This window comes from Accipiter gentilis, chromosome 6, assembly GCF_929443795.1.
Source record: "Accipiter gentilis chromosome 6, bAccGen1.1, whole genome shotgun sequence".
Lineage (NCBI taxonomy): Eukaryota > Metazoa > Chordata > Aves > Accipitriformes > Accipitridae > Astur > Astur gentilis.
The window spans coordinates 14917037-14942996 of record NC_064885.1 but is presented as its reverse complement, the minus strand read 5'-3'; the positions used below and the strand labels follow the sequence as shown (position 1 = coordinate 14942996).

The window sequence follows — 25960 nt, the reverse complement described above, 5'->3', positions numbered from 1 at the left end:
TAGCATGTGTGAGACTGCTACTTTTACTGCACAAGTGGTTTTTATAAAATCTGACAGGAATATGGCTGTGGAGAACATGGTTGGTCAGGAGTCCCACAAATGCGTATTCACATCGTAGAAATGCAAGCTGGAAATGGCCCAAGCAAACCATAAAACATCTCTTAAATCCAGTTGTGCTCTCTGCGCAAAGGGAATGGAAGGGCTACATCTCTGGGTGCCTCTGGGAGCAGGGAGATAATCTCCTTGGGATCATCTCACACATCTGCGTCACTGTTGCAGAAGCCAAGAACAGTGGGCTCAGATGTTTGCTGGAAGGTAGGTTTGCTTCCGTAGCTCTTGGTTGACCAAGTTTAAATGTGAATAGAAAGGATCAGAGCACTCTCTGATCAGCTGTCCTTTTTCCTTTGCACCCTGTTCTCCTACTCAGAGCATTTTCAGGAGCATCGGGGTGCCTGTCACCACTGGGACAGGGGATCTGCGAGAGGCCCTCACTCCTAGCAAACTCCAGCCGATTTATCCCCAGTGGTGTCTCCTCGCCCGCTGGTGAAGGTGAAGAGCTCCAGGAGGGCTGGGCAGACCCTGCAGGTCAATGCCTGCTTCTGCAGCAAGTGTTGTGGGCCCAGATTTGGCTTTTACAGTCACAGGACCCTCTCTGAGGGATGAGGACTGCCTAGCTTTATAAATATAGACAAAGGGCTGGAAAACAAATGGCCATTAAACTTTCTGCAACAAAAGCAAACCAAAGGAGTTCAGGTGCTTTCAGTCAAAACTCTCTGCCACACATTTTGGGTGAGTGTTATGGTTTCTAAAGACAACCCTGAACTTTGATGTCATGCTTCTGAATATTAGCCAGCTCAGATCAGATGTCTCTCCCTGCCCCTTCAGTACAGGATGCTCCTTGTCCCCCTTATGTTACAAGCAGCATATAGGGAAAACTGATTTTTCTGAGCTTCGAGTTCTCAGTGATTCAATAGTCACAGTGGTGCTTTCTGTGACTACATCCTTCCGCCCTTGTTTATGACTTTGTACAGTGCAGTGCATCACTAACTCTACAATAATGCCAGCAAAGCATTGAGATGAAACCATTAAAAAGTGGCATTAAAAAAAGCTGCGGTATCTTTAAATCAGCAAAAGCTGTGAAAATACTGTTGACCTTCCTCTTTGGTTGATAAATTCATCTTTGTGTTCTGGGACTGGGAGGGAGAAGGAAGGCAGCCAAGCAGCCTCCAGCTTGTCTCTTCTCATGAGTGTCAAAGCTTATAGAAAAGGAGCTTGAGTACCCCATGGGCATTTCAGGAGTCATCACCTGAAAATCTGCAGTGCCAGAACTGCTCGCCACACAGCAGAGCTCACCGACATTTAAAGCTGTCAGTCAAATTGCTGTCTTCACTTTGCAGTTTGCTGCCAGCCTGCTGTCTGGCATTTTCAGTTTTACTGCTCGAGCACGTTGCTGCCAACTCTTAAATTTGTGTGGCAAATGGCGCTGGGAATAACCTCAGCAGCAAAAATTCCACAGTTCAAGCTCTCTGCTTTGCTGCTTGTTTAACAGCAGAAATGGAGGGGTGCGCAGAGCATTGTCCCATCTCTCCCTATACAGAAAATGCATTTAAGTGAAGAAAAATAATTGCTGCTGGCGTGTCAGATGGTTATGGGAGCAATCGTGGAGTGGGATTGCATCCTTCAGTGGCAGCGTGTGGGGTAACCGGTACACTGGGATGGGCTGACCGGGTGCGATGACTCCTGTCTCCAGACTTCAACTCTCACACAGTGCTGTGGTTTCAAGAGCAATGAATAAATTGGCATTTTTCTTAAACTGAAGGCGTGTATTTTAAGTCACGGTTGTCCACTCCATTTGGGTGTCCTCGTTTTAATACCTGCACAGTCAGAGCTTTAGGGATGATGGTGCTTTACTTGTGCTGCTTGTCTTGCCAGGGTGAAATAAAACAAAAGTGACAACAGTCAGTGGCAGCCGGAGTGCCTGTGATGGAGAAAAAGGTGCTTGTGTCACTCCTCGCAGACGCAGTGGGACGTGTTTCACAAAGAAACAATTCAAGGCCTGAGCAGAAATGACTATTCAAGGCCTGAGCAAAAATGGCTATTCAGCGACGCTATGCTGCCCTCACGTGGGTATTCTAGAAATATCCCAACATTCAATCCCGACCTGCACTAAACTAATGCCTTCAAACTCTTGGGCATCTCCTCCAAGAAAGCCCCTTGCAATCACAGTTATTTTTTTAAACCGTTCCCACGGCCTGCGCAGCCTGTGGAGGGTGAGGCCGGGGGAAAAGGAGGAGATCCTGGCCTTGGCCGCAGCCACCCCAGGCCGGGCAGGCAGGACCTCCAGCCGACACTGGGGCTGGCTCTGAAGGGGCCACTCGTCAGGCTGTGGCCCCCCGGGACCGAGAAGCTCCCGAACCCGCGGGGGGGGGTGGGGGGGGACGACGACCACCGGCGACCGCCGCCACAAGCCACGGCCGCCACCGCACGGCGGAGGGGGGGTGGGGCCTTCACCTCCCGTGCGGAGGGGGCGGGGCATGGCGCGCGCGCGGGGCCGCGTCACTTCCTCTGCGGAGAGCGCTGGCGCCGGAGACGGTCGGGTCGGCGGTGAGCGGTGCGGCGGGACGATGAGCGACAGCGGGGAGCAGAACTACGGCGAGCGGGTAATACACGGAGCTTGAGTGCGCTGCCCGGCCGGGCCCCCGCACCCCACCTCCCCCCTCCTCCGCCCCTCTTAGGGCGACGCGGCCGCCCCCGTGTCCCCGTCCCGCGGCCTGGGCGGAGCGGGTAGCGGAGCCGCCGCGGGAGGCGCCGCCGCGGCGTGGCGGGCGAGGAGGCCCCGACGGACGCGCGGGAGGCCCGCCGGGCCGAGGCTTGGTGAGGGGAAGATGGCGGCTGGCCCAGCCGGGAAGGCGGTGGGGGCGCGCGGCGGGGACGCTCTAGCTGCCCGCCCGCCAGCGCGCTCCATGGTGAGTCTGCCCGGCGCCATCTTGGGCTGGTGACCGGGCGCGCCGGAGAGGGACAAAATGGCCGAGGGCGGCGGAGCTGCGCGTCCCGGGCCCTGCCGCTGCGCCCCCGCCGGCGCTTCTTTCCCCGCCGGGGCTGCCTCGTCCCTGCCCCGACCGTGGCGGGGCACGGACTGTGGCGGGGCTGGGCGGCCGCTGCCAGCTGCCACCGCAGCGCCGGTAGGAGGGCAGGAGGCGGCCGGCTCCGCTCCCCCGTGCCTCCCGCGGCAGCGCTGGCGGTGCACGGCCCTTCAGCCTCCTCCGAGGTCGCAGCCGGGCTGCGGCGGTCTCGGCTGGTGCCGTGGTGCCTCTTCCTCCGTCCGCCAGCCCGGTTAGGTATCGTCTGGGTAGGGAAGGAAAACGCCGACCCGGTAGTAGTCTGAGCCTTTGTTATACTCTCCAAAGCTGCATTGCAATTCGCTTTTGGTGAAAGAGCTCCGATTTGCTGCTCCTCGCGCTTGCTTGTAAAATATTAACTCTTGAAGCTTCTTGATGTAGTTGCAGCCTTGCATCCAAGTGGCTTGGCCTCTTAATTTAATTTAAATGCGATTGCAGTAGTCGAAGGGTTAAACCTCAAGCTGAACGCTCGCAGTGCTAGGCCAATATCCTTGCTTTGTGAAACCTACAGTACATGTTCTTTTAAACTGCATAGTTGCTGGAAGATGTTACCGTCTGGATGGAATTTTACTAATATCGCAGCAGATGACCTGCTAAGCTTCACGATTGTAATGTAAATCTGCAATACAGATTACCTATAGTTGTTTTTTCTTCAGTGAATCAGTCTTGTTTTCCTTTGAGGTCTTTAATTTTTATTACAACAGACAAGTGCAGTGCAGGGGTCAATACCGTGTTTTATTTTTTTCAGCATCAGTTTGTAAGATTCTAACTTATTGCAGCATCAGAGGGAGTTGTGCAGGTGATAAGTAGTTTAAATTTTAAACCTTCACTGGAGGTGGCAAAAAAAATGAAAGAGAAATGAGCACAAAATTGCAGTGTCTTGTAGTGTCTTTCTTCGAATATGGTTATGTCTTATTCATATTCACTGTCATCTTTAGTAGTATGAGTGTTTCTACTTCAAGGTAGGTTAGGTTAGAAAAATTTGGTCTTCAGGAAGCTAAAAATACTAGATGGAAATAAACGATGGAAGATATATCGATTAAAGAATAGACTCGTGCCACCCCCAGTATTATGTTTTCATTGATGTCTTCATGTCACTGTTACAACTGGTATATTTTTAGGGAGTATTGCTTCTGACTTGCTCAAGGTGGATTTCTCTGTGTTAGGTTTTTAAAAAGTTGATTTAATTGCTATTGTGCAAGTTGGACTGAAAACCAGTTTAAGATGGTAACCTAACTTTACTCAAGTTTGCCAGGATAACCTGCATTGTATTTTCAATCAGAATGAGTGGAAATATTAAAACTTTTGTAGCAGTCTTTTTGAAACATAATTGTGCAGGGAATGATAGGACAGCAGTTGCTGTCCCACCTACTTTTCTATTTTATCTTTTCTATACTTTTATTAAAAAAAAATACATGAATCACGTGCAGGCAGTCTTCACCAAGGCTTAAAATGAGTTATGCCTGAACTTTTGTGAATCGTAAATAGGTAAGTTGTATGCAATGTACGTGTTTGTAAAACCAAAAGATAAAACCATAGAGCTACAAGCCTGCTATTTCGGACTAGATCAGGGAGTGGCTTTTCTAATGTGATTGCCAGTGTTATTTATGATATTTTTTGTTTACTTAAGGCTTATATTTTACTGAGTCAATGGCTTTCTACTTTTTCAATCTGGAAGTGCTGAAGTCTCTGCAGAGTAGAAACAGTGTTTGGATAACTAATCTAGTATATGACTTTACAACTGTCTGTTAAGCTGTGCCAAGTCGATGTTGCCAATAAGAATTGTGCTTCTGAAAATGTGTTCCTGCTTTCTCCCTTGTGCTGGTATTTGTACAGTCAGTCAAATCTGGGAATTAAATCAGCTGAAATTTTTTTCTGATTCTGTTTCCAGCTGCATTGGTTTGCAGGCTTGACTTGATTGTGTAGCCATGAGTCCTAATATCAGCATTGGGGATGAAGAAGAAATACCAGGTGCTTTCACAAGTAATGCAACTTGCTATTTCAGCAGCAACACAAACCTAAACTCGTTTATGTCACAGTTTTAAAAGAAAAAAAAAATCCCCAGTAAAATTCTTTTACAGTTTATACTCCATAGTGGGATTGAACTCTGGAAACTTTTTTTAACTGAAGAGACTAAATTATTAAATGCTACCAATACTTCAAATACTGTCAGTATGTTGTAATAATTGCCACGTTTTTCCAAGTCACTTTTATTTTGTTTTCATTCATTGAAATTGTGCTCACTGAGGTGCATGTAATTCAGGCATGGAAGGGTTGGAAAGAAGACTAATTAGAGGAAAAAATAGTCTCATCCTGTGAATTAGTTAATACTGATAGTGATTATTTGGTATGTGTCTGACCAGAAACTTTAATATGGTAGTCAGGTTTCTTGTTTGTTTTTTTTTTTAATCAGCGTAATTTGAATGGTATAAATGCTCAATTTATAGATCTACTTACAAGGTACTTAACACATTTTCAAAAATGCTGACTTTACTACTAAGTTGTGGAAGAAAGTCTAAGAAAGCAGTTTCAAAAGCTTAGAAACAATCTGATAGATTGATGCCACCAAAAGGATAGGTCATTTTCTGTGTTCCTCCTTCATCAGCTGGCACTTGATCGGACTTCTTGGTGGGCTGATTCAGTACCCTAAGCTGTCAGATAATAGTTTGCTTTTTACTGATGGATTAGTTTCTTGCCAGCTTAGTGCATTGAATGAGCCCACAGGGTCAGCATGAGTGGTAGAGGTGGTGGGAGGAAGCTGGGCTTCCGTGCTCATGGTCTGTTAGCTTGATTTTTTCAAAACACATTCTTGTCTTTTTTTTTGGTGGAGTTTGGAAACTGTTGTGGAAAGGGGATGTTCCGCTTTCCCTCTTAAGTGGATTTGTAGTCCTGTCCTGTCCCGCCCAGCAGTGATCTGATCTGGTGACTCTCTGCTTCAGGGGGAAGAGAAGCAAAAGGTGTTATTTTTCTGTTGGATCAATTGCTAAATTCAGTAGTAGAGAGGTTGAAGGAATGTGAAGATAGCACAATTATACCTTGAATAAACCTGACTGCAGATTTGGTAATGTGAGGCTGCACCCTTCCTTAGGAAAACAAGTGAAAATATGTAAGTTTGTAGGGATTTAGGATTTAAAAAATACTAATAATTTTATTTGCCTGTATTTTACATTAAGTAACTGAAATCTGTAACTTGTATTCCCATGAGGAAAAACTGGTTCTCAGAAGTGCAAAGAACACATGGTCCTCACTTAAATTACCTTGCAGCTGCTTCCGTCTGTGGAAACCTTTTCTACCTGCTGCACCCAAAATAATCCTGCTGTTGTGACATTCCCTGCTTATAGAGTAGATGACTGTACTGCATCTTTATGGATATGCGTAGAGGTGTTAAGTAAAAGTATTGGCCCTTCAGTATTACATGTTGGTTTTAATGTGCTTAAAGTATGGAAAGAATAGTTTGGAAACCACAAGCCTAGACTTAAGGGCTTCCACCTGAATTCCAGTAATGCCTGATGAAGGGGAAGAACTGTTGGTAAAGACCAAGGGATCTGGTAGTTTTTAAAATCCACGCTTCACAAACTCAAGGTTAGAAAAAAACCCGGTTATTTAATAGCAAACGCCAGTCTTGATCTGCTTACCAGCAGTGTTTGAATACAGGCAGGATAAAGAAGGTTGTTTCTTCTTCTCTCTTCTACATGCCATGACAGGAGCCTACTTTGGCATTTAAAAAAAATTTGAAATTCACAAAGCGAAAGAGCAAAAAGTAGAGAAAGGAAATGTATCAAGAACAACAAAACTAGATAGTAGAAACATCTGCAATTGAAATGAGTGGCCTTTGTGACCCTTCAAAGAGTGTCAGTATAAATGGGGAGTAAATTAAGTTTGGAGTGCTGCAGACTCCTGGTGCTTGAAACTTTGGGTAGGGAGGATTTCATGGGGGTTGGGGTGGGGAGGGTAACAACTTTGAATTTTAGGGATTACCAGTCCTAGTAATATCTGGAGCAGGCGAGGTGCAATGAATTCCTTTGAGGCCAGAAGTAATAAAGAAGTGACATAATGCTGTAAAATGTATTAGATTGAAGATAAGGGCTCTGAAGAAGGATGATCTGGAAACAAAATGTAGATGTTTAAAAACTGGAAAATGTTGTAAAGTCCAAAGGAGCTTGTTGAAAATAAGCCAGCTATTTCATTTTCTGATTTAGATATACAGTTAAGTTTTTTCTTCCTAAGTTTCTTCTCCAATCCTAGGTGTCCAATTTCCACATCTTAACATAATATACCAAAGATTGTCCAAAAAAACGTATTGAATAGCTGAGGCCTTCGCTCATTTCCTTATGCTAATACCATTTCTCTACTGATTTCTTGAAAGCTTATTGACTTCTAAAAACTATAGGATATGGGGTATGTTTATCGGCAAGATCCTCCTTGCTGCTTCCCTCCCATTGTGCATTTCTTGCCCTTTTCAGGATATGGCGGCTTCTGTCTAGCCTGAATCTGTCGGAGAGTTATGTTTCTTGAACAGAAGTATTTTTCCTCAAATCAAGAACAGCCTTAGTTTTGGTTTTTAGCCCTTCTTCAATCTTGCTTTGTCTAACCCTTTTTAAAAGAGTTGAAGACTTCTTACGGCTAAATTAATACATTAGCTCAGAACTCGTCTCCATGGATTGTTTTCTTTTGAAGGTAGTAGTGGGTTTAGGTTAAATTTGTTATTTGTAACTTAAATTAGTTCTCAGTATTTGCACTGCCCTTTGCGGGGTTAACATATGAGGTGGCTATAGTTCAGAACACCTCTTTAAACATTTTTGCAGAGGAGAATATGGCCTTGACCAACTTTGCATTATTTCTTTTGCTCTTGGTATTGAAAATCTGCTTTCTCCTGCAAGTCATGTCCTGTTCCCCAGTATTGTATGGTAGGCAATTGTAAATAGCTAAACTTTTTTTAAAGTTGTATGGAAGTGGTTTAAGCATGATTAAATTTTGGGTTAGCAAATGAATTTCTGAATGCTTAGTACAAAATGCCCATTAAGTTGAGTGTTCATGTTTAAGAGATGTTACAAAGATAAAAGCGATTTTTGAGAAAAATCTGTTACTCTGGTGTCGTTAGTGAGCATTCTTGATCAGAATTGACACAAAAGTTAGAATTGTTTATTTTTAGGAAAAAATAGAATTCTGCTGCTTAATTTTAAATTTTCTCTGATATCTTGAAATAGATACCTTCTAGTGTGTTCAAACGAAGTGTTTTAAGCCATTTGACTGAAGTTAAGCGTTATACTGATTAAAAAAACATACATATATATGTGTATATATACATATAAAAGTTGAAAATGGTAATTAGGTTATGTCTTTACCAAAGAAAATTGCAAGTAAATAATAGAGTAGATGGGGTATTATTCCAGAACAGTGTTTGAGTGTGTTGCACGGAATTGCATTTTTGGTCGGTGGAAAATTATGATTTGGGAGTGTGAAGTCTGCATATGTAATCACACTTGTGCAGGAAGAGTAGGTTAAGTGTGTTCATACACCTTCAAACTAGGCCTTCTAAACTGCAAGAATGTCCCAAAAAGTAAAATAATTGTAAGTCATTGAAACACCAACCGTGTTGTGCTTTCTGCATTCAAAAAGCACATCCGTTAGTCATCTCTGGCTACAGTAGGGACCTTACTTAAGTCACTTCTTGTTGATTTTGTCAAAGTATGTGGCTGACAGTGCAAAGTATTTTGAGTTTCCTAATGCTAGAATACATTAGTAGATATTCAGTTCATCCACTGTGCATTTGCTATTAAATACAGGCATAAATAGCAAATTCAGTTACTTAGTACTAAGTTAAACTGAATTGACTGAATCTGTTTATAAAATAGTAGGGCATTTGGTAGATTCAATTCTTGAACTGCATATATAGTAAAAGTCCACAAAACATTTTTTTTCTAGTTTCAGTTTTGGCACTAGATTTTATCCTGGAGTTTTTAAATATTCTTCATCCTGTTCTTTTTCTATTAAGGTTAATGTTGAAGAAGGAAAATGCGGAAGTCGCCATTTGACAAGTTTTATAAATGAGAATTATTTGAAGCTCAGGAATAAGTGAAGCTGAAATTTGAAAAAAAAGAAAGTGAATGCATGCTAATTATCAGACCAGAAGTCCCACTTGTAGAATATTGAGCAATTTGTGTGAAGTGGGGAAGATGAAAGAAGTCAGAATTTGAAACGGAAGAATGAAGAAAAGGAATAAAAATGAAGTTAAGATAAGAAGTAATCTGGAATCTGAAAGCACTACGCTAAGTAATTACTAGTCTGTTTATGTGTCCCTGTATATTTTGCTAAACATGCATGCATTATCTGTTTAATAGCAAAAGTATATGCAGGGTAAAGAAGTGTCTACCAGGGAAAAAAAAAAAACCTTCTTAAAAATCTAGGCAGTTCTAATGCCAACTGCCCGGACACATAGATATGAATTTTTACCATTTATTTCACTGGAGCTTGTTTACAGACTTAGGTAAACGAGAAATTGTGTACAAATTAGGCTTTCAATATCTGCGTGCAGGAATCCCGTTCTGCTTCCAGAAGCGGAAGTGCTCATGGGTCTGGCAAGTCGGGGAGGCACACCCCTGCAAGATCTCGATCTAAGGAGGATTCCAGGCGTTCCAGGTCAAAATCTAGATCCAGGTCTGAATCCAGGTGAGTTTACTTCTTTTACCTCTTCCTCCTCTTCGCAAGTCAGATGATTATGTCAGAGGTGAACTGAAATCCAGTTTAGCTCAATTCTGTTTCCAGAGATAATTGGTGATCTGTGGACATTGAATCCAAAGGGGGACGTGTGGTTTCAAGATTTGAAAAGCTAAATTATCAAGATAGATTTTTTGCAGCTTTTTATAAGAGGTAGTCAGCTATGTAGGCTTTCTGCTGGTACAGTTTGGAAGTGGTCTGCCTTTTAAGGCATTACATTAGAGTAATGGCCAGTTTCTGAGTGTGAAGCATTAGGAACTCTAGATCTTAGTTCTTCTGTGCATTAAAAGAAATAAGCGCATCAGCAGATTTTCCATTTTAGGTCACATGAATGTATTATATTTTCTCACTGGAAGCAATGATATTTCTGGAGTAGTTAACAGTATATTCCATGAAAAAGAAACAGTAGAGATAAACGTGAATTTCAACAGGCATCTGTGACCTTTTAAATACATATTAATTTAACTTGAAAATTAACAGTCTGGAAAGCTTTAAAGATTAGACAGCTTGCCAAGCTCTCAAAAGTTGTGGAGAAAGTAGTTTGCTTATTGTGTTTGTTACGTGGCAACACAAATGTACAGTATGAAAATGCTTTTTGCACTGTATGACCTATCTGTCCTTATACTCATCTGCTAAATAAGCTGTGTGCAGTGACAGAATTCCTCTTGAAACTGTTAACGGACATAACTGAGACATAAAATATGCTGGTATTCCAGATATAAGACTATGAACGTCACTGCTAGCCACTTTACATAGCATTTATCAGGTGTGTCATGTAAGAGGTACATATTTAATAATGAATAGAAGGGCAAAACCTGTACATGGGTGAATAATGTTATTTTCTAAAGAGTCTAGATAATTGAGTGCTAATTACAGAAATGAAGATGTTGATAGTTTTACTCATTTGTAAGCGTTCGGGTTAAAAAAACTTGGGTTTCAGCAGTGGGGTTTTCAGTTGAGCTGTTCACAATATACTTTTTATGTATATAAGCAATGAATTAGGCCTGCCAAAGCCTGGGGGTCAGGCTGAAGGATGACAATGCTGGAAGATACCGTGCTATTAGTGAACACCCAGGACAGAAAACACTATCAAATACTGTGTTTAGATCTCCTTGCACGATCAAACACAGTTTGAAAGGCTTTTGTGAGAAGGAAAATACATGGGAAATTTTGACAGTAAAGGAGTGAGCTTGTCTCTTCTGTGTACTTCAGGCATAGTCACAAGTGTCAAATCATGCACTTGGCAATCCCTGTAGTGCAAAAGCAAGTATGTAAAATTAAATTAATAAATACTTGGTAGAGTAATATTGCTTTATATAGTACGAAGTCAGTGACCTCTGGAATTGCTAGCAGTGAGAGATTCATAGGACGGCTCAGGAAGGGTCCAGTCCAAAATCCTGCTCAAGGCAGTCAGCTCTGGGCTCAGGGTTTTGAAGACCTCAGAGGATGGAGGCAGCTCACCACCTTTGGGGAACCTTGTAATTTTAAAATAACAAGCAAGTCAGGACCCAGCCCAGCATGTCCTTCTGCACCTTAATCCATAACCCCTAGGGATTCCATATTCTTGCACCATGTTTCTCACTTGCAGAATAACCATAATACTGTGTAAGAACACAATCATAAATTGTATAAAAAGCTGGAAGAAGCAAATGCAAGATCTAGAATTTATGAGAAACCTGGCAAACCGTTCACTCTTACAAGAAATCACCCTTTAAATAATATCCTGGGAGGTGACTTTTTGATGTACAAAAGTAGAAGCTTATGACTCCCATGGCTTCCTGAGCATTTAACAGCTGTCTTGAAAATGCCTATGGCTGGAAATACTTGAAGTATATTGCAGAGTTAGAGTTGTTCATTAGCAGATTTCTGGCACAATTGTGTCAAGGCACATATTTAGAACCAACATACTTATATCTGTTTTCAGTGCCGTCATGCGTTTGGATGTGATCATGAGCAGGTCATCTAACTGGCTCTCACCAGAGAAATAACGTTGTGAGACCTTTCATATTTCTTGGCAGTTTCTGTTCTAAATGTATTTTTGAGTTACCAGCTTTATAAATTAAACTTTGATTTGGGAACAAATCTGTGTCCTGGTGTATTTATCAGTTGGGGTGTGGATGTACTTGATTTAACAATCTGCTTTTATTGAAGTTTTCATCATCAGCATAGCAAGCTTGTTGTCTTTGGCTGACTGAAGTCTAAACAATTCTTAACAAAGGAATAGGATTTTCAACTGCGGTGACTTTGCAGCAAAGGAGAATGGCAGTATGACATTTAAGGCAGCAATATGAGCAGTGCCTATTTAAAATAAGCCTTGTTCTCTCACATAATGGATTGCTTGGTGTAGAAGTGTCCTGCTCTTGTTCAGTGTAATGGGTGCATTCTGTTACCTGGAACCATCAGTTCTGTGTTTACCTTCAGTTTTTCTCTATGTCAGCGGTTGAAATGTGGCTGTATGCATGTGTTGAACTTCTTTTTTTTATTTATTATTATTATTTCTGTCTGTCTTTACTGTCTTCCCCACCTCAGGGAAGTTTTTTTTTTAAACTTTCTGTTGCCAAAAATAATTTATTCTTTCTATATACATAGTTAGAAGTATCGTAATGGGACATGCTGAAGTAATTTCTCCTGGACATGTATACAGGTTTCAAGTTGAGGAAGACAGAACTTAGCTGGCTCACTTCTGATGAGTTTGAAGGCGTGGGGTTTTTTTTTAAGGACGCCTATAACGTACAGAGTGTATATTGTGCAGTTTGGCTGTCTGGTGACACTTACCTAGTGAGAAATCCTGACTGTGGAAGAAGCTGTTAAATGCTCAGGAGTAAAAAAGGGTTCAGGTTAAGGACTTCACTCATGCTAGCATAGTGGTGGTATTACTGTGAAACACAGTTGTGCAATGATGGTGGCTTATGGTCTTGGTCAGTACTTAACTACCTTGCCTTCCACAAACTAGAGGAAGGACACTTAAGACCCAAACAAGTCAGAAGATTAACAATTTATGACTAAGAGCCTTTGAATATTAAACTGTTTATTGCACTTCTTAGCCTTGCATCGATTTTCTTTGTAGTTGTGTGGAATGCAGATTATTCAGTGATGGCCATCAGCAGGCCAAGCTCAGGTGTAGTATTGCAGTTTAAGTGCCTGTCCAGCTTTTCAATAAGGCTGTCTGTGTTGGGAGGGCTGAGGGTTTAGTGGAAGGAATTGAAGTGTTTAGAACCTCATCTCCACAGACCTAGTGCTGTCAGAAAACATTTCTGGAACTGTTCTGAGGAGGCCTGGGCTGAAATTAGTGAGCAGTTGCACCTTTGCCTAAACACGCTTGGAGCGTGAACCTGTAAATATTGATGAACAACTAATGTTAAATAATTGTTGAAATGCCAGAAGGTAAATAAGTCTACTACAGCTTAATTTCTTCAGTTGTGTTAAGGTCTGTTTCAGGGGCATCTGCCAGACTTCTGTGCTTGTAATTATGCAATGTGAAAAAAGTGTATTTGCTTTTCAGTGTCACTGAAAGCAGTGCTAGAATAAGCAGAAGTGTGCACCTCTGCAATTGTGCGTGCTTTATGTTAAGTCATATTTACTCCTGTTCCCTTTTTCTATTCTTTAAAAGAAAGCCACCCCAGCTATTTTTACTTAAATGCTACTGTAAATGCTGTGAATATTCTAAGCATATACTGTGTTAAACTAGGATAGCCTTGTTAGAGAAAGTTAAAAGCTAACTAAAATGGAAGTTGAGGTTCCTGCTCTGCAGTAGAAATGCTCTGAGAGCATCTACAGTAATCTAATTGTAAAGATTTGGCACACAGTCCTTGAGAATAGTGACTAAATTGATTATAGCTGAATCGTGTGGTATTGCAGGTTTTTAGAAAATGGTTATTTGGGCTTTTTGTTTGTGAATATCTGATGTATTTTTGAAGGGTGGAAAAAAAACCCAAAAAACGAATGCAACACTGTACCTTTTTCTTTTTTTCCTCAGATCTAGATCGAGGAGGAGTTCCCGTAGACACTACACAAGATCACGCTCTCGTTCCCGCTCTCATAGAAGATCCAGAAGTAGGTCTTACAGTCGGGATTATCGGCGACGACACAGTCACAGCCATTCACCCATGTCTACTCGCAGACGTCATATTGGAAACAGGGTATGTCTGTTACAGAAATAGATGACTCATACATAGTCCTGAATACATCCTGAAATCACTGAATTAATTCATTGGGGTTTTCTAGAAAAACATTCTGCTTCCCGCTCAGGTCTATTTAAAAGATGATGTTGAGGTTAATTGCCATTTGACTTTTGATAAACCATGGCTCTCCATAAGTTTGCTAAGGATTGTGGGGTGGGGGTGTCTTGTTTTTTAACAGATGCTTTTAGAAGTGCTACCAGTGCAGGCTGTTGTCAGTATACTTGCAGTAATAACTGAGTGAATGTATGCAGTGAAGGATGGGGGTAGAATTAGGAGGTAGAAACATTTGTGTTTTTCTTGATTAGGAAGCTTGGGAAAATAAAACATTTCATTAAAAGCTGTTTTGATGGTGTCTTTATTAAATGAGCATGCAAACCAGCTTGCTTTTAGCTGCTTTACAGGCTCAGGTGGCTGAGTGTGGTGTGGTTTGTGCTGAAGTAGGGGGCAAAAAGAGATAACTAACACAAACGACGATGTGATCCAGGCCTCTGTGTATATGTGTCTCCGCATTCAACAGTCACCAGCTAGCCTTTGGAGGGAGAACTTTTAAATACAGTACCTATTATGTGCTGTAACTGTAGTTTGTACAGTACCCTGAGAAATGCAAAGTTTTTTTGTGAAAGGAGGCTTGTGTATCTGTAGATTTGGTTGCAATAGTGTCTATTAGCAAGTTAACCCAACCTGAATCTCAGCAGTATCTTTTTTGTTGTTTTGTCTTGAAGCTCTGACAGTTACAACTTGTGAAACACCTTGTATTGCAAATAGAAGCAATTTTATTCTAATATCAATCTGTCTCTTCCTTTAGGCAAATCCTGACCCAAACTGTTGTCTTGGTGTCTTTGGATTGAGTCTGTACACCACAGAAAGAGATCTTAGAGAAGTTTTCTCCAAGTATGGTCCAATTGCCGATGTTTCCATTGTGTATGATCAGCAGTCTCGGCGTTCCAGAGGATTTGCATTTGTGTACTTCGAAAATGTTGAGGATGCTAAGGAAGTAGGTTGGCGTACAGAATGTATGACATGTTTGCTGTGTTCTCAGTTGCTGGGATGTATATTCTATAACAGGACATAGTCTGGGGAAACTCAGGGCCTAAAAAATATTTGGCACCTCACGATAAATGTCAGAGTCTTAGTTCAAAAGATATCTACTGTGTACCAGAGGAGAGAGTGAAGAGGCATGAATACTGGACCCTGTGCAGGCTGAGCTGTTGTGTAATTCACAAAAGCAAACTTCAGGCTAGCCATAGTGCAAACTATGCCAACAGGGAAAAGAAAATAGAAACACAGTCTCTCTGTTTCAATTATGAGATGAGAGTTCCTTCCTAATGCCACATGTGATCTTGTATTTACTAACAGGCGTGTTCAGTGTGGACCAGACAGACATTTCAGAACTCTCTTTAGGAGTGATAACATGCATTTGGCTGACTTCTAGTGCTTCAGTCTGAAAGGGGCGGGGGGAATCTTTTCTGAAAATAAAAGGCCAGACTGTACATGGCTTCCTGCTGCCTGCAGGTGTCCATGGGAAACCCAAAGGGATTTAGTAACTGGAAGCAATCTCAATACAGTGTAGCAAATGGTGGGATTTGTGTTTACAAGTGCTACAGAATGAACAGGGAATTGTATACTTGCCAGGTATAGAATTGTACACTCAGGCCAGCCCTTGGAGAGCAGTGTGCTTATGGGCTATAACTAGGCTTATATTCTGCATAAATTCCCCTACTTGAAGTCTGTCATCTTTTCCAAATTTGGCATGAAGGCTTCCATGTTAGGTTGGAGCTTTGGATGTAGGTCCTGTTACTTGACAGAAAAAAACCCAATTGTTTTGGTTTTTTTTACTTCAAATTTGCTTATGACTCAGATACTACTATATTCAAGGTTATGGTAGGTTTTGAGGGATGTATTGGAGGAGAAAAAGCTTAACATAACAGTCTAATGCTTTGCTTCATGTTGTGTGTTGGAGTAGTTACATCTCCCTACATAAGCATGTTCAAAGGTTCCTCTTAATCACGTTAGAAACAGAGATACTGAAACAATTGTTAAATTGTGTTCCTTTCAGGCTTTTTATGCAATATAAGTCATGTTTTAAGTGATTACAGAAGCTTAAATCCAGCTGGCCTAGAATATCTTACTGATTGTGTTAGGTGTTATGCATAAGGAATAAGTGAAACTTAGATGTGCAACCTAACTGAGCTATTTTAGGACTTCTCATAATACTTGAAGCCGTGGTTAGAAACTTGTCTTGCTAATACAGTTCATACCTACAGCTTACTGTATTCTATCACTCCATTTAGGCAAAGGAACGTGCCAATGGAATGGAGCTGGATGGAAGAAGGATCCGGGTAGACTTCTCCATAACAAAAAGACCTCACACACCTACACCGGGAATCTATATGGGAAGACCCACTTAGTAAGTTACCCGTGTGGGATTTTTTCCAAACAGAATTGTAATAATTGTGTGGTTTTTAAAACTTTTCTGTATCACCTCTAGGAGACCTGATTCTGTGTGGATTTCCTAGTTTTTATCAGCCTTTTGCATTAATGCACTGTTCTCAAAGCTGTTTCCTTGCTTATGACTTGTGTGCTGTACATTATGTGGATGTTTCAGTACTAGAAACTAAAATACAAAAATCACTGTTGATGCCTAATTACTTTTTAAAAAAGAAGTCACTTTAACAAGAGCTGTGCTAACACTGATGTAGTTATCTGGCAAAGCTTCTGAAAACTAAAAAACTCAACTGCTAAAGGAAGCTCTTCAGAATTAAAAAAAAAAAAGATTGCATGTGGACAGCCATCAGTAGTAATGCATATCTTTCCAGCTCTTTAGATAGGAGGGGTTAATTTATGTAGCACTTTGTCAGTGACTGATCTAGGGTCAGCCTGGATTACAGTGAGCAGGAACCGTGTTCCTTAGTTATGCAGCCCAGACATGAGCTATCTAAACATTTAAATAAGTCTGCAGTAAGATTTTTTGTTGTTGTTGTTGTCCTCTGTACCTTCAAATATTAATGTCTTTTACAAGCTCAAGTTTTCAAGAGTGGATTAACAAATACTGATTGAGCAGCTGTGTGGTGCAGTTTTCCCTATCCACAGAGTACGCTTTTGACTTAAAGTTGCCAAGAATGTAAATTGTTTTCCCAAGTCATTTCCCAGTTATTTTCCCAAGACTTTCATATGGTACTGGTGGTTATGTAGTTGATGTTGTGTTGAGACTGCAGGTTGTTTTTTTTTAATCAGAAAGTTCCAAAAGGAGTTTTCAGAGAGTTAAAAGTGAATGAAGAGTTGTCACAGAATGGAATTCCTCATGTGCCTGTGATATCGAAGGGTTAAGATGTTTCAGACCAAGTAGGAAAGTAGCTGTCTTAAATAATTGCTTTTTAAAATACTTGAACTTTAAGTAGTTCTGTTCCATCTGCACTGATGGGAAAGTAGGAGTGGTTACAATCATTTCAACTGTGAGGATGCAAGGTAACAATATAACCCAGTTCAAATGGTATATACTCTATAACTGACTGTATGCCTACTGAAAAGCACTGCAAACAATATTTTATATTTTATTAAATGTAATTCTCTTTCACTACTTGTAGTGGCAGCTCACGACGACGAGATTACTATGACAGAGGGTATGATAGAGGGTATGATGATCGTGACTATTACAGCAGGTCGTACAGGTGAGGCAATATTTGTAATATTTGACTCCTTTTAAACTACATCTATATTTCTACCTACGTAAGTGTTAAGCAGTTCATCCTACATATGTATGCCAAAATATTTTTGCACTCACTGTCATTCTGGAATCTTACTATGAAATCTTTACCAAAATGACTGATCAGTACAAATCAGACTGGTCAGATTGAGCAATACTTTGTGATGTTTAACCTGTGGCATGAGTTAGTCCATAATATTTCTAATCTGCATTAAGTTTTGAAAAACAATGTATGTTCTCTATATTCTGATTTTAAGAGTCCTTTGTTGGTTCATCTGTTAGCATTGAAATGGTAGGAATACAGGTGCAGATCTAATATTTGAGTTGATATTACAGTGCCAACTTATCTTTTGAGCATAGTGCAGTAGGCAAAGTGGAAAATCGCAGTGGTCACCAGTATCCCCTACTAATAATTATGGCACCTCAAATCTCGACAAAAATAAGGAACCGGGGATTGGAACATTACCTGTTCTGTATTGGACATGTGCATTAAAAAAAGCTTTTTTTTAACATACTCTTGTCGGGTTGAATGAGTGCATTTTACTTGAAGGACTCATACCTCCTATTTCTGTCTGTCTGCAGTCTAAACTTCTGTGTTTGACAGCATAGTAGTTAGCTAAAAGAGGTGAATATTCAGGTGGCAATATACATTGTCAGAGGGCTAAAGTTGATACCAACTATGTTTTCAATAGATTTTGTATGTAATTGGTTTTGGTGACGGAGCAAGTTTGTCTTCTGCATTTTCCATTAGACTGCCAACAAGACTGGTCCCCTGTGAATTTCTGGGACACTATTAAGTTGGACACAAAGATAAGAGCTCATTTTTTCTGTCTGCAATTGCCAAGCTTTCCTGTAGTTGCAGAATTCTCTATAGTAATACTTTCTAAGTGGCTTGCAAAGCTTAAATGCATCAGCAATGGGTGGATTTATGATTGTTCCCTGATGGCAACCATGTATTTATGGAAATACGTTAATTCGACTGCATTGTCACATTATAGGTCAAAGACAAAGGAAATAATAAATTCTGTGACCTTAGCTTTCAGTGTACTCTTCTGTTGCTTTCTAGGTGTAGAAGAAAATAGCATCTTTATACTTGTATTGGTAGCTGTATGGTCATTGTTAGTGACTGAGAGCAGTAATTTCCTTCCCCTCATACTACTTTCAGCCACTTTTTCTCCTTCCCAGGCTGTTGGCATTGCTTCCAATCTGTTTCTCCCCTCTCTGCCTTGCTGTTGTCCCTTAAATCAGGTGCCTTGCTTCTACAGTGCTTCAGTGCCGCTGGGGGCAGGGAGGGCATCAAGGTGCTCTACATCATCACAGTGAACACAGGAGACAAGTGTTCTGCTCACATTTCTGGGAAGCAGTCATTGGGGTACTTCTCTGCCTCTAGCAATCCATTTTCTTGAAACATCAGTGGTTTGAACATTTTGGAGGACTGGAGCAGCTAAAATCTGAAGTTGATATTGGGCATATAAGAACCAAGATATGTTGGGTTTTACTTTGCCAGGACTTGTATGTAGGCTTTTATATGTGGTGGATGGCTCTCTGGCCAAACTTTCAGTTTGTTTCAGAGCACAAGGTACAAAAACTTGCTTGGGATACTTAACATAGCCTCGTCTCACTTGCTGTACTAAAAGTAATTAACTGAAATCTAGTGGGTAAATTAACTGAAGCAGCTCGCCAAAGTGTTGAGGAACAGAAAAGACTTGCAACGTAGCCTGCTAAGCAATCTGTTAAGTGGTGTTTCTAGCTTGCTTCTCCCTCTTTCCATTTTTTTGTATGGGGTTCTGATGTAAACCTATAAAAAGGTACCTAAGGACCAGTAGAAGATGTGGGGCTATGCAGTGTTTGGTGAGAGTTTTACACCATTGGTCTGTCTTCTTGCACTTCTTCATAGTACAGATTTTCTTACTCTTTCATAAAGGGTTGGTCAGGATGTACTGGTTGTCCTTGAAATCTGTTGTTTGCTGCTTGCATGTTCTTAAAATGTAGTTTATTCCTTGTTTAGATTGTGGCATGACCCTAAGTCTTCAGTGCTCAACTGTTAACCTTTTTCATTCCTGATAGCAAACAGTGGCTGAGATGTTTGTAAAACATTATCAGAAGTTGTAACTACGTCAGTTCTGGGTGCATGTTAGTGAGAATAGTTGCAGACTGTGGTTGTGACTAAACATAAAAGAAGAGTACATGCATTAGATGAGGAAGAGCAGACTAGTAAGAGGTGATGTGAGAAGATGGACTACTTCAGTTAGTGTACTAGTCTGAGTGTAGCTTTATCAGAATTCATGGCCATGCTTCAGTCCAGGTCTTCAAGACAGTTTTGTGATGGGTGATGTTCTGACCTTGCTACACGCTCTCCATCCTGTGTTTGTTGTGAACTAGGGCTTTGGGGTGGAAATACTCACAATATTGACAATTCCTATCTTAAAAAAAAAGGGGGGGGGGGCAGGACAAAACAAAACAAAAAAAGTAGCCAACCAACCAACAAAAACCCCCACCCCAATGTTTTAAAGCTCACTGCAGAACCTTTTTAATGTCCTTCCATAGCAGATACTGAAAGATAGAAAGTAATCCATAAATGGTTTGTACCTGGCTACTTTTAAAATAGCACAGTCCGCCCAGGTTAGGTACCTACTTTCTCATCCTACAGGCATTGGTTGTTTGAGGGAGAGAGAATAGTGTGTATGTTAGAAGCACTTCCTTGAGGAAGGGAAAGATAGAATTGTTAAAGATGCAGTGTAGCATTGCATACTACTACTCCAGCCTAGAACACCAATTGGTAACAATTTTGTGTTTTTCCCTTCCTTGCCCTCTGTGCTATGAAGCCTTAAGGGAAATACAACTTCAGATGGGAATTGGCATGTTAATTCTCCTTATTGCCATGGGGTGCTTAATCTTGTCTGGAAGAGTTATCTGTAAACTGAAGAATAACCTTAAAAAAACTTAACTTGCACACTGGCTACCTACCAAATGGAGAAGACTTTAAAAAAAAAAATTGAAAGGGAGACCTGCTGATTGAAAGTGTGGTGTTTAGGGGTTCTTTGTCCTTCATGTGATTTATGGCCTTTTTTGAGTTGCTGTGAGGCATCTGTGGCAGTGACTGTTCCATCATCCAAACAAATAAGTAAAATTGCTTGCCTTGAGTGGGTAACAGAAATGGCCTGAGAAGCGAAGGCTATGTACCGATCTTAAACTGCTGCTTGTTGGAGAGTATGACACTGTAAAATACAGCGTTGGTCAGCTGGAACATGAGTCCTCTTTAACTGCTCCTTGACACCAAGTTTAGCCAACTCATTCCATGAATACCTAAAAATGAATATAATGGAAGTAATTCAGCATTATCCAGTGTAGGAACCAATGTTTTCCTGTCTTTACATAATTTTCTTGTGCTCGATGATGCTTTTTGCTTGTACAATGAACTTTTGTGTTTATTTTTAAAATTTTCAAAAGTCATTCTGCTTTTGTATTCACAGAGGTGGTGGTGGTGGAGGAGGAGGAGGATGGAGAGCTGTTCAAGACAGGGATCAGTTTTACAGGTATGATAGGAAAGCTTTCAGTGTCCGGTCAACAGTGGAAATATTCTTACAAGTATTTTTTGAGTATTCTATGAATGAAGTCTAGGATATCTTTAAACACATTAACAGAAACTGGGTGGATGCTGAGCACTTGCAGCTCTTCAGTGAGCAGGGCAATTAATTTCAAAGGTTAGTATAGGGACAGGGTAGTGCAGCTTTGTGCAGGAAAAACTTGTGATTTATGCCAAGAAGTTAATGTCCTGAATGGTTGGGGATTTTTTATTTTATTAGGAGATTAGTGGAACTAGGCAAGGAAATGCAAAACTTGGGAGTGCCTAGATTGGAACGATTTGGGAGTGAGGTTGGTTGTAGCAGTGACAGCTAGTCAAATTAACTCTTCATTGCAGAACAAATAATTAAGATTAAAAGTTAAGGTGTGATTTGGCTTGCACTGCTTGTTTGGGATGCTCCTGGCTTGAAACACTAAAATCACATGTAGTCAAATTGTGAATGCAAGAGAGCTTGTATTTCTTCTGTTAGACCAGGGTAATATTGCTCTAACGAAGGGATTGTTTCTGTTGCCCCCTTTCACAGGAGGAGATCACCATCCCCCTATTACAGCCGAGGTGGCTACAGATCTCGATCCCGATCTCGATCCTATTCACCTCGTAAGTAGACTCAGAGCTTGCATATCGAAGCAAATTTCCACTTCGCTTGAACTTCTTTTGAGCTTTTGTGTCCATAAAGACTGCTTGACTTCAGTGTAGTTTGTTGGGTTTTTTGAACCACAGTTCCCTTTAATGTTTCATTGAGCAACTGGCAACCTCGAGGACAGAGCAAATATTTAGTCTGCAAAAAAATAAACTAGATAATACCACTTGTTAAAAAGTCTTGAGGGACTGTTTCTTTCTCTGAAACTCTGTTAACACAGGATTTTGTAGTACGCTGACAGTTTGGGTTACCTCTAGGACAGCAGGGCCAAATTTCCAAGCCTCGCACGTTATAACACTGAAACTAAATTTCCCAACATAACTTGTTAAAGAGGTTAACTTTGTCCGAGGTCCAAACAGTGCTTTTTTTCCCCCCAGTTGCTTATTTGCATGGAAGATAAAGCTGCATTTTGATGGCTGAAAGTTAATAAAACACAATAGCATTCCTAGCATACTCCCTTTGTAATGGATACAGGGTGAATGAATAGGTTGTGTTCTCATGTTTATCCTTTGTGTCCAAATGAAAACAAGTGTAACTGCTTTTACTGATACATAGGGAACAGTTACAGTGTGAGTTCTCATTGTGCTGAAACATCAGCACTGGGCATATGACAGGAATTGGATTTTTTCTACACAAAGGAACTTACTGGCGGAACTGTACTGACTGCTGAACTTTGTCATAGACAAATCGTAAGACTTTTAAATTCGCTGCAGACTTGAGGGGTGGCAGTGAATTTAGACAGAACTCTTAAAAATCTGTCAATCCTTGGAAGTCTAATGGTGTATGTATTCTGTTTTTTCTTTCAGGTCGCTATTAAAGCATGACATGTAGAGGAATTTCTAGCTACAGCCTTTGAGTTGAAATTGCAAGTTTGTGGACAATATTTTTATTGTCTCTTCTGTTTAAACAAGTGAACAGTGCCTAGTGAATAGGTGACTTTTACACCTTTTATGAAGACTACTTCTGTGATGTTAAATGCTGTTTCATTCTGCATATTTGTGTAGTTTGGTGCTTTGTTTCAAGTTGTGTTTTCAAAGGAGTATGTTTTGCATGTATTTTTTTAGTCTCAATTTTGACTCCTGAAAGGTTTCTATTGTAAAGACAAACTGTTCAGTTAGTTTTTTCTACTGATTCCAAGGTATTCTGAAGATCAAAACCTGTGTAAAATGCTTTCAAAAAGTGAAAAATAAAATAAAAAGAAGTTTGTTTTTTCTTTTCCTACTTACTTTTGCCAAGTGTAAGTTACAGGTTGAAAAGAGACTACAGCACTTACACTATGTATTCTGGAATAATGTTTAAAGCCCAGAAGTAAAATTGACCCTAATTTTGTGTTGTTGGGTAGCTATTCTCTAAATGCAGTACCTTCAAGTACGTAAACCCAGTGTGTAGGGAAGTCCCTGTGCAAATTGTGCGGCAGCAGGAGCACGGAGCAAGACTTGTAATAAACTCTTGGTAATGCTGTTGAGCTTTGAGATGGGTAAGCTGTTAGCAGATTATCACCTATAACATACATGTAGGCCTTTAAATAAGGAGAAGGCTTCAGTGGATGTAGGTAACCATACGCTTGGAGAAGGCAATGAAATAACACTTAGACTACTTTGATTTTTCTTATTTCTTCACTGATGATTGTCCTTCTTTTAAAGAGTACATCTTTATCCCCATGTGCAGCTAAAATGCAATAAAACTCCCAAATGATGCTTTTCTACCAGTGTAGTACCATTCTGCCTACTCAGATTCATGAAGTTCACACGCTTACAGGAAAACTCTGTGCAAGGTTTGAAGGTACTTGGTCAGACTAGAACTTCCCTCAGCCTCGTATCATAGCTCTGATGGTGGCTGTGCACGGAGGACGTAGAAAACGGTGCAAGAGTGGTGAAATGCTAGGCTGCATCTGCCACTCTTCCCTGCTTTTGAACTTCCTCTACTTCATTCCCTGTGTAGCAATTTCCACACCTTTTTTGTGGACTGAGAGCAGTTACAGGACCCTGTGGACCTGCAGTCTCTTGACCTTTTTGATGATTTTATCTCTTCTTGTATGGTAGTGGAACAGACAGCTGCTCTCTGTGCATTTCTGTGCTATTTCTAATCAGCGGCCTCCGTCATCTCTTGTCTTACTGTAGTTTTCAGATCAAGTTAGATCTTTGTATGGAAGTTTTCAGTAACTGGGTCTGTTTTTTCAGAGGGAGGTGGAAGGGAGGACCAGGATGGCACACAGTATTCCACAAGTTTAGGAACTCTGGGTTTATGTGGTAACATAATGTTAATTTCTTTCTGAGCACCATCTCACATTTGTCCTGCTTTGATTCTCTTGAGTACTGCTGAGCTGGAGGTCTTTATACAGCAACTTCCAAGAGCTCGCACCAGAGGATGAATGATCAGGAGCCTGTCCCTGCAGTCTTCCTTTTGTTAGAGAATTTAAAACAAGGTTGTATGAGCTGCTGTGCTGGCACTCTGCTATGAAGTGCCATCAAAACCATCACAGGTCGGGATTTAAGTGGTAAGCCTGTTTTACCCCCAAATTTTTATTTGGTGGGAACTACTGTAGTAGTCCTGTCCACCTAACAAAGAAACCAGAGGTGATTCCAGGGTAAGGGCTTGCATACTGTCTGAGCTGCATCCCATTTCTTTTGGGAACAACCAGTTATTTGCTGTTCCATGAAGGCGAAATTGCACTTAAGATTCTTCATTAAGTACTTCTAATGTCCATTTCTCATTTTTAAAATTGGCACCGAATCACTCATTCTGATTTTCAGCTATTAAGTTACCTGTTGGATTTAAAAGTTCTTCGGTAAACACTACCTAGTTTATCTGTCTTCCTGCATGGTAAGTCTGTGTGGTTTGATCTAATTTTTTTTAATCTTAAGTTGGAGGAGATCATTGAGCTTTCCATGTTTGTTTACAGTGAGGCTATTTTTTTGTGTAGAATTACTGGTATACTCATTTCTGGACTCCAAAAATTAGGTTCTCTACTGATGTAGGGAAGAAAATGCTTTCCCCTTTTGCTGTTGGCAGCAGTTTGATGAATTACATGCAATTGCATGAAGCAAGAGACGAAGAAATAAGCTCTCTCTGCTGGAGCTGTCTGGAGAAGAAGGTAGCTAATGGCAGTATACCAGGCATCTTAGGAAGGTTTTTACAAATACCTGGATATATTTTTAAAATCCATACCCATTTTTACTGTCCAGGATTTCGGCAGTAATTATTTTTAACTACCAGCAGTAACATCCCCACCGGGGCCAAGTTGGTACTCACTTTTAATCACCCCATGGGATGCATGGTGCTGCTCCTGCGCTGACAGCATCCCCAATCCCTGCGCCAGGTCCCTGCCTGGTGTGAGTGTTTCGGGGCCATGGTGTCATGGTTCAGATGCATGCAGGAGTGTTCTCTGGAAAGGTGGAGTCCCACCCGCTGGAGCTGACCTTTCTCCTTTGCAGACCGGGCAGTCCCTTCATTCTTTTGACTGTGTTTTCTTAGTCATGGTCTTGGGCTTCCTTTGAATCACTCAGCAGGGGTTGACAAGACGTGGAGTCGAGAACATATGTCCTTTGGTAAGCTGCTTTATGTTTTAGTAAAATGAGGATTTCGCAACTTGTGGTGCAGTTCCTGGCAGCTGAGTTCATCTGATGGCTTATTGCTGCCAGAAGAGCATCCTCCCACTCCTTCCCCACACAGTGATACCTGGTACTTCTGGTAAGGCTCAGATCCGCTGCGGAGCTGTGCTCTAGCCCTGATGAAAGCGAGGTTTTCCTCCGCAAAGGGTACAAAAGGGAACAGGGGTGTTGTCTCGGTGGGAGGCAGCGTGCAGAGGTGCAGCCTAAAATCCCTTTTAAAGCTATTTCTGGGGTTTGGGAAAGCAGCAGCTCTGGCGCTGCCATAGCCTTTGCAGTGGAGAGAGCCTTTTGTCTGGGTGTTCCCTGCCGCTGAATCACTCCAACTGTTTGTCAGTCCAAAAAGAGCCCCTGGTCAGATGCTCCCCGGCGCGTGTAATGTTGCCCTGTTACGTGGGAATGACAG

At 41.2% G+C, this 25960-nt stretch overlaps 1 protein-coding gene across 3 annotated transcripts; it reads left to right on the top strand.

The window, feature by feature from the left end:
• The first annotated feature begins 2553 nt into the window (after positions 1 to 2553).
• On the top strand, positions 2554 to 23547 carry TRA2B (transformer 2 beta homolog). Of its 3 annotated transcripts, XM_049802683.1 has the most exons (9): positions 2554 to 2660; positions 9655 to 9788; positions 13813 to 13975; positions 14823 to 15011; positions 16309 to 16424; positions 17602 to 17685; positions 21194 to 21256; positions 21830 to 21903; positions 22753 to 23547. In XM_049802683.1, the coding sequence occupies exons 1-9, from the start codon at positions 2625 to 2627 to the stop codon at positions 22761 to 22763; spliced, it is 870 nt and encodes a 289-aa protein (XP_049658640.1). In that variant the 5' UTR covers positions 2554 to 2624; the 3' UTR covers positions 22764 to 23547. The 3 variants fall into 3 exon arrangements, with proteins under 3 accessions (XP_049658640.1, XP_049658645.1, XP_049658644.1); XM_049802687.1 differs by lacking the exon at positions 22753 to 23547 and having other exon boundaries at positions 2571 to 2660; positions 21830 to 21911; XM_049802688.1 differs by lacking the exons at positions 21194 to 21256; positions 21830 to 21903; positions 22753 to 23547 and adding an exon at positions 18472 to 21179.
• The last annotated feature ends 2413 nt before the right edge of the window (positions 23548 to 25960 follow it).